The sequence below is a fragment of the Trichosurus vulpecula genome, chromosome 1, assembly GCF_011100635.1.
Source record: "Trichosurus vulpecula isolate mTriVul1 chromosome 1, mTriVul1.pri, whole genome shotgun sequence".
NCBI lineage: Eukaryota > Metazoa > Chordata > Mammalia > Diprotodontia > Phalangeridae > Trichosurus > Trichosurus vulpecula.
In genome coordinates this window covers 509,670,622-509,688,051 of record NC_050573.1, presented here as the reverse complement: position 1 = coordinate 509,688,051, position 17,430 = coordinate 509,670,622, and the positions used below count along the sequence as shown (strand labels likewise).

The following is a 17,430-nucleotide window of genomic DNA, read 5'->3' as shown; positions in this document are numbered from 1 at the left end:
TATCTACTTTCAAATACCAGAAGCAGAGAATGGGGAAATATATCGTTATGCTGAGAAGTACCAGCACACAAGTGATCAAATTGCAATTTAAAAGGGAATATTCCTTCCCCTCCAGATTAGAAGAGGAGTAGAAAAGTATGTAGAGAATGGAGAAGCAGCAAATTCCAGGTGTTCACCCTTCTCTTAAATCTGGTTCTTCCACCAGTTGTTTTTAACAAACACCCCTATGAACTCATACCTCTTTCCTTTTTGCATCAAAAGTTAAACTTTTTTAATCAAGCCTGATAAGCTTTTTTATAGTGGCAACTGGGAAAAGAGGCAAGCAAAACCAAAAGAGAAAACAGGGCTACGTGAAAACTTGCTGGCTGTGGCTTTAAAGAAAGCCAGAAGCAAAAAAAAGTAATTTTGATATCCCCAATGCAGGAGGCCCTATAAACTTTCTGTTACATCATTTCAAAGGGGGTAGTTAAGTCAAATTTTGACTAGGAAGTAGAGAATTCTTCTATCCCAGGTAAAGAGAATGAAACTAGAAAAGAAATGGATCCTACTTTGGAGAGAGCTACACCACTCATACACCATCCAGAAGTATCTTATTTACTAAAATTTTGCTCAAAATTGATATTTAATGCTACGTATTACGGTAATTAGGGTGGGACTTTTTTTGTTTTCTCTTTTAGAATGCTAAGGTAAACAAATGCCTTTGCTGAGTCTTGCCTTTCAAATGTAATGGCAAACAAAGTCGCCTTTTTGTTGTCTTTTGTTTCTTTGATTGAATCAAGAGTTTTGACCAGCTTAAAAAACAAGAAAGCCTAGTTCACATAGGTTTGAGTCACATGGTTGTGATGCCTAAAGAAGCTTTACATGGTTTTGAGTGGCATGGTTGTGACCCCCCCTGACCCTGAGAAGGCTATATAAAATCTGAGGCTGGCATTTTGTTTTGGGGCTCTCACTCACTGGAAGAGTGTCATGTGATCTGACCAGAAGAGACTCTGGATAACCATTGTTAAGAGTCCCCTGGCTTTGAAAACCCAGATGTTAGTGCTTCTTTTTGGTAACTATGTATGCGATGTCTTGATCAGACAAAGCCTGTTGATTTGTGTTATTTGCTCTGTTTATATTTTCTCTGTTTGTAATTTCTGTTTGTATTTGCTCTGAAGTTCAGGGTGCTGGCTTTCCCCCCTGAACTAAGTGAATGATATAAGTATGTTTGATTAAAGTGAGACTGTAAACCCCTTAAAGTTGCTTTCCTTAGAGAAGCAGATCAAAGAACTTGTGCTAGCAGCCCTTCTATGTGCTGGTGTTATTGGCCTTATGCAGCCACAACTGTGGCAAGTAGCATTGTTGTTACACTAAGCTGGAGAAGACTCTTTTCTACAAATTTGGGAATGCAAAGTTCCAGATGCTTTGAAAACTCACAACATTCCAGGGCGGAGAGCTGGGGAAGTTATGGTAAATACAAAACTGAAAATGTAGAACAGAAAAAAATGACTACTTGGGGGAGGGTGTGGGGTGTGGGGCATTAAGGGATCTAGGAAAGATTTTCTGCATATGTGGAGTATTTCAAGTAATCATCTACACTTAATCATCACCCAAATATAAAGTTGGAATGTAAAACTATTAGGATTCTACAAGTAACTTCCAATAGTATCAGAAAGTTTCATAGACCATTACATATCCAATACACTCAAGGTACAAGTGTTGGTTCAACTCAAAACGACAATAAGGGCAGGGTTTTATGTATTACAAAGTCTATAAAATTAGAACATTATGATTTTATGGCATCATAAAAATCAGTGCATTTTTCTTGCCCAGAAAAAAAGGACACTTTCAATTCTAAAAATATCTTAAATCTCTTTCATGAGAAAGTCATAATGCAATAAAATACCCTATTATCACAGAAAGTAAGTACAGGATGGTATTCCATGAGCAAGACAATAAAAATGTGGCAATGCTTGAGCCAAGGAAAAAATTCCTCTGGAAAGGAGGGATGAGTAGAAGTCTTTCTCTAAATTTAACTGAAAAGGTGAACTTTTTGCATTGTCTTATTTTTTTAATATTCTCACTTTTAGTACAAAATACACATATTTTTGAAAAGAGATTTTTCAGTTTGGAAAAGAGTTCTCTGTGCTGATTTTCTTTCAAGTGAAAATAATTTAATTTTCAAAATGATTATCTCGGCAGCAGAATTTCATACTCAAGAATAGATGGCACAGTAGGTTTGGTTTTCCACTGTGTTCTTGTTCAGCTTAATCCAATCTTCAAAAAAGCCTAAGAAAAAGATGAAGGCAAGACAACTGAAGTTGATTATAATAGTTAACACTATGGCCAAAAGCTATGGGATTCTGCCTGTAACAAATTGGAGGCTCTCAGGAAGCAGAAATTGATTCCGTAAGGGTCTTGGTAAGCCTAGACAACAGGCACAACAAATTGAACAAAACTGATAGTGAGAGATAAATGGATGAGTAAATAATATGAACATCTTAGAAATTTAAATTATCACCAAATCTAAGTTATCTCTGATAATGAAAAGTTAGGTATAATGAACAATTTCTGAACAGAATTACAAGCACTGAAAGTTCTCTATGTAAACGTAAATAGTTAACAGTTACATAGGACAGAAAGTCTGTATTACACATAGTATCTTTCATTCCCAAATCTGTCCATATTCAACAAACTGCACTCTTTCCAAGTAAAATAAACATAGGGATTATATAGTATTTCAAAGCCTCTGAATAATTTAGGACTATGAAAATGACTATCCAGTAGAAATTATAGGGATAATTTAGACAGGCAATGCAATGTAATTTAGTTAGGACTTTGGTTTCTCTCTCTCTCTCTCTCTCTCACACACACACACACACACACACACACACACACACACACAAACACACACACACAAACACACTTCCCCCTCTCCCCTTCCCTCCTTCCCCTTTACTGTTATTCTCGGGGACCCTATTTTAATCTGCCAAAATTAATGAGTAAAATGTTATATATAATAAAAACCAACAGGCCAATTAAGACTAGGGAACATGTATTAAATAATTTTACTTCAAAGGTTGCTCAAAGAAGTATTTCAAATATTTTGGAATAACTATCAAGTATTGCCTTAGTTAAAAAAAATTAACTCTTTCTCAAGTATGATATTCTATTTCTTTGCTATATTTAAAGATTTTATTCCATAGCTGTTTTACCACATCTTATACTCAAGTACCATCCACTGAACCCTTCCTTGTAACAAAAATGTTGAAGCAAAATCAACTGATATATTTGATAACTATTTAGCTGTGGATTATACTGACAATTTTCCCAAACAACTATATATTTTTTCTTTAACTATTTTTTATTTTACAAAGATGAAAACAAAGAATCATGGAATAAAACTGAATATTGGGCTTGGAATGAGAAGACCTCAATTCAAATTCTGCCTCAGCAAACCCTAAAGCAAGTCACCTAATCTCTATGTGCCTGAGCCCACCTCCCAGTTTTCTATTAAATCAGAAACAGGCTGCCACCCTAGAGCAAGTTCCCATAAGGGGAATTCCACAAACCAACAGATAAAGAAGGAAAGAATGTAGAGATTTGATATTTGGAACAAAAGGAAAGAACTTTATGAGTTTTCTTAATTTTCTACTCAACTTCAAACCCAGACCTTTGAAATGCAATATTCATCCATGCACAGAAAATATACCTTATAATTAAGATAACTGCTGCTACCAAATGTTGTTTTAAGTTTGTAATGAAAGTTTCCTAGACATTTGATGGTATGTTATTTAGAAAATGAGAGTTCTACAATTTAAAGACTGAAAGGAACTGAAAATTATGCCAGTGAAGAGTATGACTGAGGGGACAAGGGGCAGACAGGGTTCTTGTTAAAGCATTACAACTTCTATTGACTACAGAATTGAACTAAAAATACTGATGTCACCACACAAACATTTATTGAGTTGGCAATGAACAAAGTATGATGTTTAAAACCAGCATCACTATCAACATTCCTAAATAACATGGTTACGCCAATTCTTGTACTTGTACTGATCATAATACAAGCTCATGGCATGAAACTCTTTCACTAAACATGTGGGTTTAGTTCAGCAGGTCTATAACTCAAATTATTCTAACAATTTTGGAGATTTAGTGAAAAACATGGAAAACTAAAAGCTTAAATGTTCTGCATTTTCCTTAGCCAAGCTGATCTATGCAGTAGTTCAGGTAGGCACTAGAAGCACCTACGAAGTTCTCAAATTAGTAATACTATAAGCTGAAAAACCAAAACTGTATAATCAATACACATTATTACCTTCATGGCATGAATTTCCTCAAGTAGGCGTTGTGTTCGTCTTTGATTTTTTGATAACAAATCTTCGGTACCCCTGTAGAAAACACATCATTGTGTATGTAACAAAATAAGCCCTTCATAACAGATGTACATATTTACTAAAATATAGGAAATTCTGTTAAAAGTTAAAAGTGCAATAAATCTCAAAGACTAATGGAAAGGCAAAAATGAGGAATGATTAATTGTCAGGATGACTACTGAAGAATTAAAGAACATTAATTTAAATACTGTGATTCATATAACCACCGGCAGAGGGCCTACTTTCTCTGTTCCCATGTCCTTGGTTTTTTAATGGAAGTAACCCTTTTGAATTTTCTCACAAAGCTATGAGCATTAAAAAAAAGAAAAAAAAACTTTCTCTATTTGTATCCTGGAAATACTTTTAATAAAATTCCTTATTTGGTAAATAATAATCTATACATGATTGCATAAGTATATGTAATCTCTCCCATTTTTGTTGAGAATTTTTCCTTTTATATTTCTGAAATATTTGTACTTGTTAAGCTACAATAAAATTCATAATTAAAAATAAGCATATTGAAGTGTTTCTTTGAAGTGAAAGTACTAAATATTGTTTAAAAAAAAAGACGATTTAGCAGTATTAGGCTTAAGTGTCAGCTCTAAAATTTGCACAGGATTATAGGCAAATCAATTAACCTCTCAAAGACTCAGTTTCCTCATAGATAAAATAGGTATAATAGTTGCATACCCACATCTCTTACGGTTGTTGTAAATAAAGTGTTCTGATACACCTTAAAAAAAAAACTAGAGAAATATTAAATATCATTAGGACATGCTTCTTATGGGAGAAAAGATGTATAAATATTCAAGAAAGGAACAGAGGTATGACACGGGGAAAAAAAAAAAGCAAGGCTAATGTGCGAAGGTGCTATGAAAACAAAGAACAGTGTTTAAGACAGAAGAAAGCACTATAAATGTAATTTTTCCAAAAATTAGTAACAATGATAAAATGGTTTAACTTTTTGGTAATAAAGTAAAAAAGAGCAGATCAAGTGAGATCCTACTTGTGCAAATACTTTAAAAACTATAACATATGTTTTAAATTTTAATAAATTTCAATAATTTCAAGTTTCAATAAAAAATAAAACTACAGTCAATCTTCAACTTTCATGCCTTTGACTCTCAAGACCTCAAGCACCCCCATGATTTTATTAGTAACCTCATTTTCGCTTTCACTTTGGCAATCCAGCACATTCTTGGCTATGTGCAGTAGAGGCGGAATATCTAAGTATGATGCAGAGACCTCACAGACTTCTGAGCAAATGGGGAATTTGCTAGGGGCAAAACTTGGCTGCCTCAGTGTGCTCCTCCCAGCTCAGCCTGAAGCTACTCTTCAGTACTCAGAGGGAGTGAAGGAGAGAAGGAACAGGGCTAAATAGCATGGTGTACTAAAGTAAGAGGGGGAAACCACTCTCCCTGGGAAGGTCTTGGTAAGCACTAGCTCTATTCCCAGGACTGCTGGAGATAGGGAAACATAGAACTGACCATGCTGGGGTGCTGACCGACTAGGTTGAGTGACTAAAATCCCAGCAACTTTTCCCTTGGTTTTCAGAGGGCAGCCAAAGTAGAGGGGTTTACAGCAATACAGTATATAGTATAACACCCTCATATTTCCATCTGACACAGTGGAAGACAGGATTCAAGTTAAAAAATGTTTTAAATTTAAGAATTTTATTTGCTGCATAGTATTTATGGTACTACATATTTCATGTGTTATAAAAAGTGAATACTGTCTGAAATCAATTTTTTAAAAATTGAGATGTTAGCACAAAAGGTCACAGAATTCTAGGGAATCCTACTGAGAAAAAATGTTTGCACGTTACCAATTTTTTTTTGTGTACTGTATTTTATGGGTTATTTCAAGGTTACTGTGTTGGGAAAAGTACATATTATCAAAATTAAGACTTTGTTATAAAGAATTTTATGCAGAGAAGTATATTTTCAGCAATCTCTAGCAAAAGACCACAGTTTTTGGCAGGTGTGGAAAGAACCCCCTATTTCCCATAGGTTCATTGTATTTGACTTTCAGGGTCTTTTTCTAGAAACATCAAGGGTGGGGAACCTACTCGGTTGAGGTTACATGTGGCCCTCTAGGTCTTCAAGTACAGTCCTTTGACTGAATCCAAACTCCATAGAATATTCAGTCAAAGGGCTGTACACTGAGGCCACAGGTTCCCCATCCCTGGACTATATATATTCAAAGTAAAATACTGATTAAAACTACAATCAATATCATAGTTACTTGGTATAAAGGAAATTTTTTGTTCAAAAACAACAAATTACAAATAATTAGCCAAGAAAAAAAGTTCTTATTTCTATTCCATAGGGAACATAATACTTGTGGTCACTTAAAGGAAAACTGTTGAAAACTCTGACTAGAAGAATTCACAAAGAAATTATTAATTTGGTCCCAAACCCAAGAGAATAGGTTCGTGACACTCAATTAGGGCAACAATTATGTTCCCTGTAGAAGTTAGCTGCTGAAATTCTTATCAAGGGTCTGCCCCCAATAGAGTAAACAATGGATAAAGATAATTCTTGATTTGCGACTAGGTAGTACATGATTACTAATAAAAATGACTAACTTTTTTGACTTCAGTTTGGCGAGATGCCTGGTAAGCCTGCGAATAACCAACACTCGAGTCCTCTTCACTTCTTTCCTCAACTTCACCACCTTTAGGAATGAAAGCAAAATGGAAGACACTTAATTCAAGCACAAAAACACACTCATTTTAAGGCTAAGTAAAACATGGAGTTAACACATAAAAATACTTGAATGAATTAATAGGATGACAAAATCAAGTTATTTTCATAAACATCAATGGAATATGAAACCAACAGCCTAAAAATGTGTCTGAGTTGGGAGAACAGACAAGTTGCAAAAAAGTGAAAACATTCCCAGTTATTTAATATTTCTATACTATTCTTAAAGTTAGGTTACTTTAGAATCTTCAAAATGTCTTTCTCCTCATTTATTACTCTAAGCAAGTGAAATTACAAGTGATTTTCTTTTAACAAAACCAAGTGAAACAAAAAAACTCTTTAATTCAGCTAGATGGTTGAAGATAAAATAAGGTAATACCTGTAAAGTGCTTTTCAAACTTTAAAGTGCTATAAATACTATTACTGCTTTTTTCTATAAAACATTGTGGCCAGAGTGGCCTTTGTTTTCTTTGAATGACTCAGTTTATCTCATTGAGCCTTGCTGGGCCATGCCAGTGAGCACAGAACTTCCTGTGTGATGAGTCATGGGGCTGGCTGAGGGGAGGTGTTGACTCCAGAGCCACGCCCTATTGGGTGTTAACGTAGGGGAAGGGGCCAACTCAAGAACCAATTGGCCCCGGTCATTCAGGAGGCGCTTGATGATGTCAAAAACTCTATAAGAGGGGAGAAGACAGCTTGAAACTCTCTCTTTCCTTTTCCGGTTGGTGTGGGAGCAGCAAGAAGGGTGACTCTGGGCCAGCCCTTGCTCTCAGGCCGAGCCCAGATGTTGGTAACTATGAATTGTATTGGGTCTGTCTGTTGATATTTGTAATTTGTTTGTATTTTGTTCTGAACTTCAGGGTGCTGGCTGTTTGTTCCCCTGAACTAGCTGAATGAATCTGTATTTGGTATGTCTCTTGATGTTTGTCTGTATGCTCCCCTGAACTAACTGAATGCTGGCATTTTTCCCCTGAACTAAATGAATGTTGTCTGTATGCTAACTAAATGCTGGATTAAAGTAAGCTGGTCAACCCCTTCACTGTGCTTTCCTTGTTTAAGCAGATAAAAAGAACCTGTGCTTTCCCGGCGTCCCGGCAGCCTCCTGGGTGCTGGCTGTGGGGGGGATCTTATGCCCCCACAGAAGCTGCTAGCTGGGTTGTTAAAACAAACATCTCTAATGTATTACCATGTAAAAATACCCCCTGCATTTGCTCCCCCAAATCAAATAATTACAGAATTTCAATGTTGGATAGGACCTCAGAGGGCATCTACATAACCTGATACCCAAATAATCTTGTCTACAACACACTTCACAAGAGTCCAGGAATGAGGTAATGAGGCCTAGCACTGGGACAGAAGCAGTATATGTGTGTATGGGTGGGGAAAAGGGGTTGTAAGAGATGATATAAAAGTCAAATCAAAAGGCCTTGACAATAGATTTTACATGGGGAGTGAGAGAGTGAAGAGTAAAATGGCACCGAGGTTTCAAGCCTGGGTGAATGGAGGGATGGTGGTGCCCATGAAACTAATAGAGATGGTTGAAAGGGAAAGAGGGTTTGAGATAATGAGTTTACTTTGACTATACTGACATAAAATGTCTATGAGATATCTAGTTTGAGATGTTCAATAATCAGTTGGAGATAAGATTCTGGAGGTCAACAGAAAGATCAGGGTCAGACAATGAGATCTGAAAATCATTAGTACAAAGCTCATAATTGAATCCATTGAGGCAGATGAGATCATCAAGTAACACAGTATAGAGGGAGAAGAAAAGAGACCCAAGGCTCTTTTGGTAAGTGGAAAAGGAGACAGTAGTGTCCCAAAAGCTGAGAGACAAGAGAGATGAGAGGAAGGAGTGGAGGGTGGCTGACAAGTGTCAATGGGGCAACTAGGTGTCCCAGTAAATAGAGTGCTGGGCCTGAAGTCAGGAAGACATGAGCTTAAATCCAGCCTCAGACACTTTACTAGCAGTATGTTACCCTAAGCAAGTCACCTTACCTCTTTTTGCCTCAGTTTCTCATCTATCAAATGGGGATAATAATAGCACCCACCTTTCAGGATTGTTGTGAGGATCAAATGAGTTAACAGTCATAAATGCTAAGCACAGTGTCTGGCACACAGAAAGTGCTACAGAAATGCTAGTTATTATTATTAGTTATTATTATGAGGTCAAGAAGAATAGGGATTGAGAAAAAGCCATTAGAGTTGGCAATTAAGAGATTAATAACTTTGGAAAAAGCAGTGGTTGAATGACGAGGTCCAGAAGCCACACTGTTTAGAGTTAAGGAAAAAGTTTAAAGGAAAGGAAGTGGAGGCACCTATTGTGGACAACCTTCTTAAGGAGCTTAGCCACAAAGGGCAGGAGTGATATGGGATAATAGATTATTTGGATGGCTGGATCATGTGAAAGTGGTTTTTTTTTTGTGAAAGTTTTTTTGAAGGTAGAAATACAAGCCTATTTGTAGGCAATAGGGACATAGCCAGTGGAGAGGTAGGGAGAGAACAGGGATGACAAAGAGGGCAATCTGCTGGAAAAGATGAGATGGAATGGGAACATTTGCGCCTGAAGGGGGATTTGCCTTGGCAAGGAGAACGGCTACCTCTTCATGTAAGATGGGTAGAAGAAGAGAAAGTGGTAGAAGGCTTCTGGGTGATGTGAGATGAGGAGGAGAGAAGAAGAGAGAGCTCTCTGTGAAGAACCTCAATTTTCTTTTTTGAGTGGGAAAGGCAGAGCAATTAGGTTTAAGTGACTTGCCCAAGGTGACACAGCTAGTAAATGTATCAAGTGTCTGATGGCAAATTTGAACTCAGGTCCTCCTGACTCCAGGGCTGGTGCTCTACTCACTGTGCCACCTAGCTGCCCCAAAGAACCTCATTTTTTTCAGTAAAATATGAGGAAAGGTTCTCAGTAGGAAGGGTAGGAGAGAGGGGAGCCATGGGAGATTTGAGGTAGGATGAAAAAAAGTGTGGAAATGCTGATGTGAAGAATGGGATAGTGAGTGGATTAGGGAGGTGTAAATTGATTGCCCTATAGTTGTGAGAGAGAACTTAAGCTCATGTAAAACAAATCTGTAGTGGACTGAGTGTCAAGCACGTGTCAAAAGATAATAATAACCTCAGTTACATGAAATTGAAAACTATTATACTAACAAAATCAATGCAACTAGGACAAGGGAATCTCTCGATTAGGGAAAAAAAAATCTTTGTATCAATATCTCTGAAAAAGGTCTGATATCCAAGAACCAAACAGAGTTAACAAGGCCAAAATTAATTCTGCCAATTCACAACTGGTAAAAGGATATTAATAAACACTTCTTAAGAGTTAACTGCAAACTATTGACAACCATATGAAAGACTGCTCCAAATTACTAATAACAAGAGTAACACACATCTAAACCATCTCAAGTTTCCAATTCATACCCAGAAAATTGGCAAAGAAGGCAAAAGTCAATTCTAGAAGGACAATGGAAGATAGGCACACTGATGCACTACCAGTAGAGCTATGAGGTGGTCTTCACATTCTGGATATTTGGAATTGTGCTAAGAAAATGACTGAAATACTGACTACCTGTGGCAGGTAAAAGACGAAATTACTGAGGAAACAAAGGTCCAATCTTCCAAGCATTTTTATTTCTTAAGCAATGAATCCCACTTGTCTAACAAACTGGGACCAGGCCCCTTCTTCAGCTTAGGGCTGGACCCTGAATAGAGGGGGAGACATTTAAAAAATTAAAATAAAAATCAAACAAGGCCAATTAATTGAAATGAAACAGTATGATATTAGGTAATATGATTTCTAATTGGAGAAAAGATTAGAGACTCTCCAATGTGGGAGAGGGAGAGTGAACAGGCACAATTCCCTGAAATAAGAAAAAGAGGTATCTGACTTCCCCCAAGTATCTGTAAATAATCAAAGGAACATGGAAACAACATCTGGTTGATCAGTACAGAGCCAGTTTTCAGATAGGATATATGAGTTGCTTGAGATGTACAATTGTGAGAAAACTCCTTGCATCAATCCTTAAATTAAATTAAAATCCTTAAATCTGACCAGGTTTCCGGTCAGCATAATCTAGGTCCTTAGATAAGGGTCCCTAAGCAGCAAGCAGAGGTGGTCCAGTTCCACAGCCACATAGAGCTAGGTTCGAGAAACAAAATAAGAATTCCACCCCCCCCTTCCCCCCAGTTCTCACAATGGAATAAACTTTTCTCACAAAAGGAAATGGCTATGAAGAACAGAAAAGCAGAACGATCTGGATGAACTGATCCAAAATGAAGTAAACAGTAAGCCCAGTAAACAAAGAATGTTATAACAATGTAAATGGAAAGAACAAACCAGAGGCTAAACTACAGTAAGATGAACAATGTTTAATTATACTGGCCAAGTTTAGTCCCAAATAAGATGAGAAAATGTACCTCCCTCCTTTCTTTGCAGAGGTAAGAGGTTATGGATTTTGAATACTCTATATGCTTTCAAATTTAAAATATATGCTTTCTGAACTGTCCTTCCTCCTATTTTTCTTTTTAAATTTTTTTGTGTCATAAATGGTTCATTATGTAGCAGAAGGGATGGATATATTAAGAAATGAACTTGATATAAAAACAAAAGTTATCAATGGAAACTTCAAGATATAAATAAAAGATTAAAAAAACACTGCTAAAATGCTATCAACACAATAACTATTTTTAAATGGTCTCTTAACCTGTTTCTTTATATGGTGATGGGTAATTAAGAGAGAATAGTCTCATATGTGGAGCAATGAGCATGATCTTCCAGGAAAAATGAGGTCTCTTCAAACTATATTCAAAAACTGTAACAATCAACTTAGAGATCAGTCTAATTTTAACTGAAAAAATAAAGACATGGCAGGACTGTATCTTAGTGGTGTCTATCAGCAGAGACAGATTTTTTTTATTTTTTTAAAAATTTTTTGAAGGGAGAAGGCAAGGCAATAGGGGTTAAGTGACCTGCCCAAGGTAAGTGTCAAGTGTCTGAGGCCAGATCTGAACTCAGGTCTTCCTGACTCCAGGGTCGGTGCTCTATTCACTGCACCGCCTAGCTGCCTCCCAACGATTTTTTTTTAACAGAAAGAAATGGTGTAGGACAGTGTGGAGGGAATTCTGATTTTTATAATAATCGATATGATGTGTAATGAATATACTAATAGATCATATTTTTCAGAATTGCCTCTCTTGTGAGAGAGCTCACAATGCAGCTTGAACTGATCAAACTTTGACAAGGCTCACAATCACTGACATCCTTCTGCCTGAGTACCTGAAATGAAGCGAATCAAAAATTGTAGCACCTGTTCCCAAAACAGAATTCTGATCCTGTGACCCACCTAAGTAATGACCCCCAAGGACTCGAGCAATATTGCCGCCACTGAACTCCAGAACTGTTGTATTGCCTTCCATTTGTGGGTTTGTCATGGAAACCACTCTAGCCTTGGGAATGACTGTTTGTAACCCACCTTCCCCCCTCCCCCAGTCCCTTCCCACTTGTGATTTATATGTATAATCTCTGTCTTCACTTCAGCAAGGTGGAATTCTGATCAGAATTCCCAATTTGCAAATCTGTTCCTCATAATGAAACTAATTAATCAAACGGCTACCTGATTACTGGCACTTTGTCTCTGGCTTGCTGTTCATCATTCTCAGGTTAGAGACTGGCTCAGTGAAATTCTGTAAACAGCAGTATTAGGATCCCTTCCAGGGAAAAGCACATCTGTTGGCCGAACAGAGATATTTTCCCTTGATATAACCCCTCCCCCCCAAAAAAAATATAAGGATATTTTCTCCCAAATAACTAGAGAGTCTATTTTAAATGAAATAACTTTTCAGTGACTCATAAACTTGCTTTATACTAAAAAGGTATAAAAATATCTTCCAACAAAATATGGTATAAATAGTTCTGCGTAAGTCGCCTTTTCTAAATAACAACATCTAACATGTATGTAGCACTTTACTATGTGCCAGGCACTGTGCTAGGCATTTTACAATTGAATTGTTGTATACATTGAGCTGTTCATGTAGTCATATCTGCTTAAAAAAAAAGGCAATTTATATTAACTTTAAGTTCAAAGGAAAAGTAAGTAATACATTTCATAAGACGCTTTAGATCCTGGTAGACTTTTTTAAAGGCAAAAAACATTAATAAAATACTAATTTAACACCAAGTGAAGCATTATTAGTCAAACACATTAGCAAATGCTCTGTTTTCACTTTTTGATTTTACAGGTTTAATAATCTATTGGGAAAGCATCGTGGCACAATGGAAAGAGGACTGGCTCTAGAGCCATCGAGTATCTGGACATTCACATCTTTGCTACTTCCTAAGTGACATCACTAGACAAGGCAAGTCACTTAACTTCTTTGGGTCTCAGTTTCTTCATGTATAAAAAAAGGAGGGAGCAGGGAAGGAACAGATAGACAGCACCTCGGATACCTTCGAACTCTAAATCTATGACGGTATGATTATGTATCACTTGGCAGAACCTGTTGCTTTACCAAGCTAGACGTAATTTGTATTGGATATTAATAGAGCTATTCCACGGTTACATTCTATTATGGGAAAAAAACTTAAGAAACATTGTGTTGTGTGTGGATAAAGGAAAACATTTTATCACATGCCAACAACAAGAGTTCTTTCTTAGTTTGTAACTATTTTAATGATCATGTTTAAGTGGTGGGAATAAACTAGAAAGTTTAAATGTACTTAAAGGCATAATTAACATGTAAAAATAAGAAGTAAAAACTTTTTTTCCTTCAGATATCCACATATCACAACTACATTAATTGATACTCTAGACACTTTAAGCATTTTGCAAACTTTATAATACTATATAAACCTGTGTTATTAGTATCACTCATTTAACTGCCAAACCTGATGGTCTCTCTTCAGTCTTCATTATTCTCAACCTATGTGCTTTATCTGACATGGCTGACTACCCTCTTTCACCAGATATTTTCTCTTCTCTGGGTTTTCAAGACAATATCGTCTTCTACCTGTTGGACTGTTCCTTTGCTGACTTAACTGTGTTGTTTCCCAAGGTATAAATAAACTCATCAGTTCTATATGGATGACTTCTAGATTTATATACATCTATATATCTAGTTCCAGTCTCTTCTCTCTCAGTCCCATTTCATCCATTATCTATTGAATATTTTCAAAGTGGATGTCCTCAAGCCATCTCAAATTGAAAATATCCAAACATAATTATCCCCTCTCCTCCCCAAACTTCAGTGTGTATGTTGTCTCATTGTGCTGTCATTTTCTTTAACAAAATTTTTAAAAAATGATTTGTTCTCTCACGTACTTATTCTTTAGGATTAGATTATTTAGTTTCCAATTAAGTTTTAGGGGCAGCTAGGTGCAGTGAGTACAGCACCAGTCCTGGTGTCAGGAGGACCTGAGTTCAAATCCAGCCTCAGACACGTGACACACTTACTAGCTGTATGACCTTGGGCAAGTCACTTAACCGCAACTGCCCTGCCTTTCCCCCTCCAAAAAAAAATAGGTTTTAATATGTTTCTATGACCTTTTATTGAATGTTTTATTGCATTATGGTCTGAAAGGGATGTATTTGATGTTTTTTGCTTTTGCATTTGGTTGCAAGGTTTTCATGCCCCAATACATGGTCAGTTTTTGTGAAGTTGCCATGTACAGCTGACAAAAGGTATACTCCTTTAACTTCCAATTTAATTTCCTCCAGAGGTTTATAGTATTTAACTTTTCTAAAACTCTATTCATCTCTTTAACTACTTTCTTTTTTATTTCATGGTTAGCTTTATCTAGTTCTCAAAAGGGAAAATTGAGATCCTCCACTACTATAGTTTCTATGTCCTCCTGTAACTCATTTAGAATTTGGATGCTATGTCATTTGGTACATATATATGTTTAGGAAGAATAATGCTCTATTACCTATTGTGCTTCTTAGCAAGATGTAGTTTCCCTGCTTATCCCTTTTAATTAGGTCTATTTTACCTTTTGCTTTGTCTGAGATCATCATTCCTACCTTGCTGCCCTTTTTTTTTTTAAACTTTAGATCAGACCTGCACAACTTGGCAGTAGGTAGGGGCCAAAATTAAAATAGGCTAAACTTGGGGCTGCAGATAGGTTAGAAGAGAGACAGATGGTTAGTTGCCATGGGTCATGTGACAAACAGGAGAGTTAGCAGTGGGCAGCCTTACATTTTTTCAGGCTGCCTGAAATCCTTTGGCAGGCCATACGTTGTGAAGGCCTGCTTTAGATTAAGCATACTAGATTCTGCTTCAGCCCTTTATTTGTACTCTTGGATTCTGGCTTTCAATCTATTCTGCTATCTGCTTCTGTTTTATGGGTGAGTTCATTCTATTCACATTCAGTTATGATTATTAACTGTATATTTCCCTCCATCCTATTTTTCCCCTTGTTTATCTTTCTCTCTTTTTACCCTATTCTTCCTCAAGTCTGTTTTGCTTCTGGCTACTACCTCCCTTACACCACCTTCCCTTCCATCAGCCTCCCTCCACTGTTCCTGTTACCTTCCCCTCCTACTTCCCTGTATAGTAAGAAAGATTTTTATACCCAACTGAATGTGTATGTTACTACCTCTTTGAACCAATTTCTACGAGAACAAGGTTTAAGCACTGCCCACCACCCACCCATTTTCCACTCCATTGTAAAGGGTCTTCTTTTCATGTCTCTTTTATGAGATAATTTTTCCCTTTATCCTCCTTCCTTTTCCCTTCTGTTTTGATTTTGTAATCTTCATCTAAGTTCATGTCCTGATCTTCCCTGTCACCATAGAAACTTTCTGTGGTCAAGTTCTTTTGTTGTTGTTATTTGCTTATTTTTCTGGCCCATTTCTTGGCTTTTTAATTTTGTGTTAAAGTTGTGCTCTGCTTCCAGGGTGAGGGGACTGAAAGGAATGATTATTAGTAAGCAATGATTTTGGGAGACCCAAAGTTTCCCCCCTTTTCTAAAGTCTTTATTTCAAAATTCAGTCTCTGAAGTTGAATTAACTTTCTCCTCAACAGGAGGTCAGACCCCATCTAACCTTGTAAAGAATTTAATCTAAGGTGGGGAAACCCATTGTGCTCTACTCAGATTTGGGTGGGGATAAATTTTTTGATTAGACTGACCAAGGATGGGGGTAATTTAGAAGTAAATTACATAATCAAAGTTCATTAGACTGGGTCCAACCATTCATTGTAATATTCATTCTCTCCCATTATTTGGTTAAGGAATAAAAGTTAATTGTCACCCTCTGGAAAACCCACTTTTCCAAGGGCATATAAGCCTTGAGCCTACTTCCATGAGGGTCTCTGGCATCTGAGAGCACGACTTATTGTGTCTCTCAAATCTTTTAAATGTCACAGGGCACTGTCCCGGACTTCAGGACTTTCTTGCTGCTATTTTGAGAGCTATCTCTGGAGTCTAGGTTTTTATGCTTCTGAAGTAGTATACTCTAGGGAGAGGTATCGTCACTGCTTTCCTGTCCTGTGTTCTGGTCTTTACCCAGGAAGGGACCATATTCCCCTGTAGCCATCAGTGCTAACACTCCTCCCTAGCCTTGGGACTGGGAGCAGGTTGCCCAGTCTCCTGTAGCTGCTATTGGTAGTCCGTGTGTTGAAAATTCCCAAAGCTGCTGCTTCAGTGAAAACAGCCACCAGAAGACACAGCCTCTGCTGCTTGCAATTTGCTCCTAGGGTCCACCACCAACCCCATGAGACAGACCTTTCCTGCCAACCTCCTAAGTTGTCTTGGAATTGAGACTAGTGTCCTAATTCTCCCGAGTGACCATAAGTACTCCTTTATCTGTCTTACAACCACAACCTGGGCCCCTCCTCCCCTGAAGTCACAAATGCTATCACTCCTTTTGGCCCTGGGACTGCAACTTGGAACTGTGTATGATCAATGCAATAGGGTCCTGAAGCCAGTACCAGGGAAGGGTCCCATGCAATCTCCTTCCAACCAGCTAGCTGAACCCTCCAACCCCACCCCACTCCACCCCCTAGCACACCCTTGCCACCTTCAGCAGTCTGAGAGCTCCAGAAACTGCTACTCTCACCAATGCAAACCACCCCTAAAGGTATGGACTATGATGCCTGTGTACTGTGCTCCCAGGGCCTACCACCTCCCGATTCTGGTTAAGCCATTGCTGCTGACCTAAGTATAATTATCTGCAGTGCCTAGCACACAGCAACACATTAATAAAAGTTGGTTGACTAAACTCTAAGATTTGATGAAAGAATATCAAACTAAATCAGGTGGGATTAATCTTAACATTTTTGTTTGTGATAAATGTACTATATATAAAAGACAAAAATAAAGTGGAAAGGTTACACCATATGCAACAATAATTTAGTCATATTTAAAGTAACAC

At 37.3% G+C, this 17,430-nt stretch overlaps 1 protein-coding gene across 1 annotated transcript in view; it reads right to left on the bottom strand.

Annotated features, from left to right (window-relative positions):
• Positions 1 to 17,430, bottom strand: part of SRFBP1 (serum response factor binding protein 1) — a 104,943-nt gene that overhangs the window by 67,582 nt on the left and 19,931 nt on the right. The window contains exons 2-3 of the mRNA XM_036741855.1: positions 6,946 to 7,034; positions 4,301 to 4,373 (exon numbers count right to left, since the gene is read on the bottom strand). Of these exons, the coding sequence (XP_036597750.1) occupies positions 4,301 to 4,373; positions 6,946 to 7,034 (162 nt within the window). The remainder of the gene's footprint in view (positions 1 to 4,300; positions 4,374 to 6,945; positions 7,035 to 17,430) is intronic.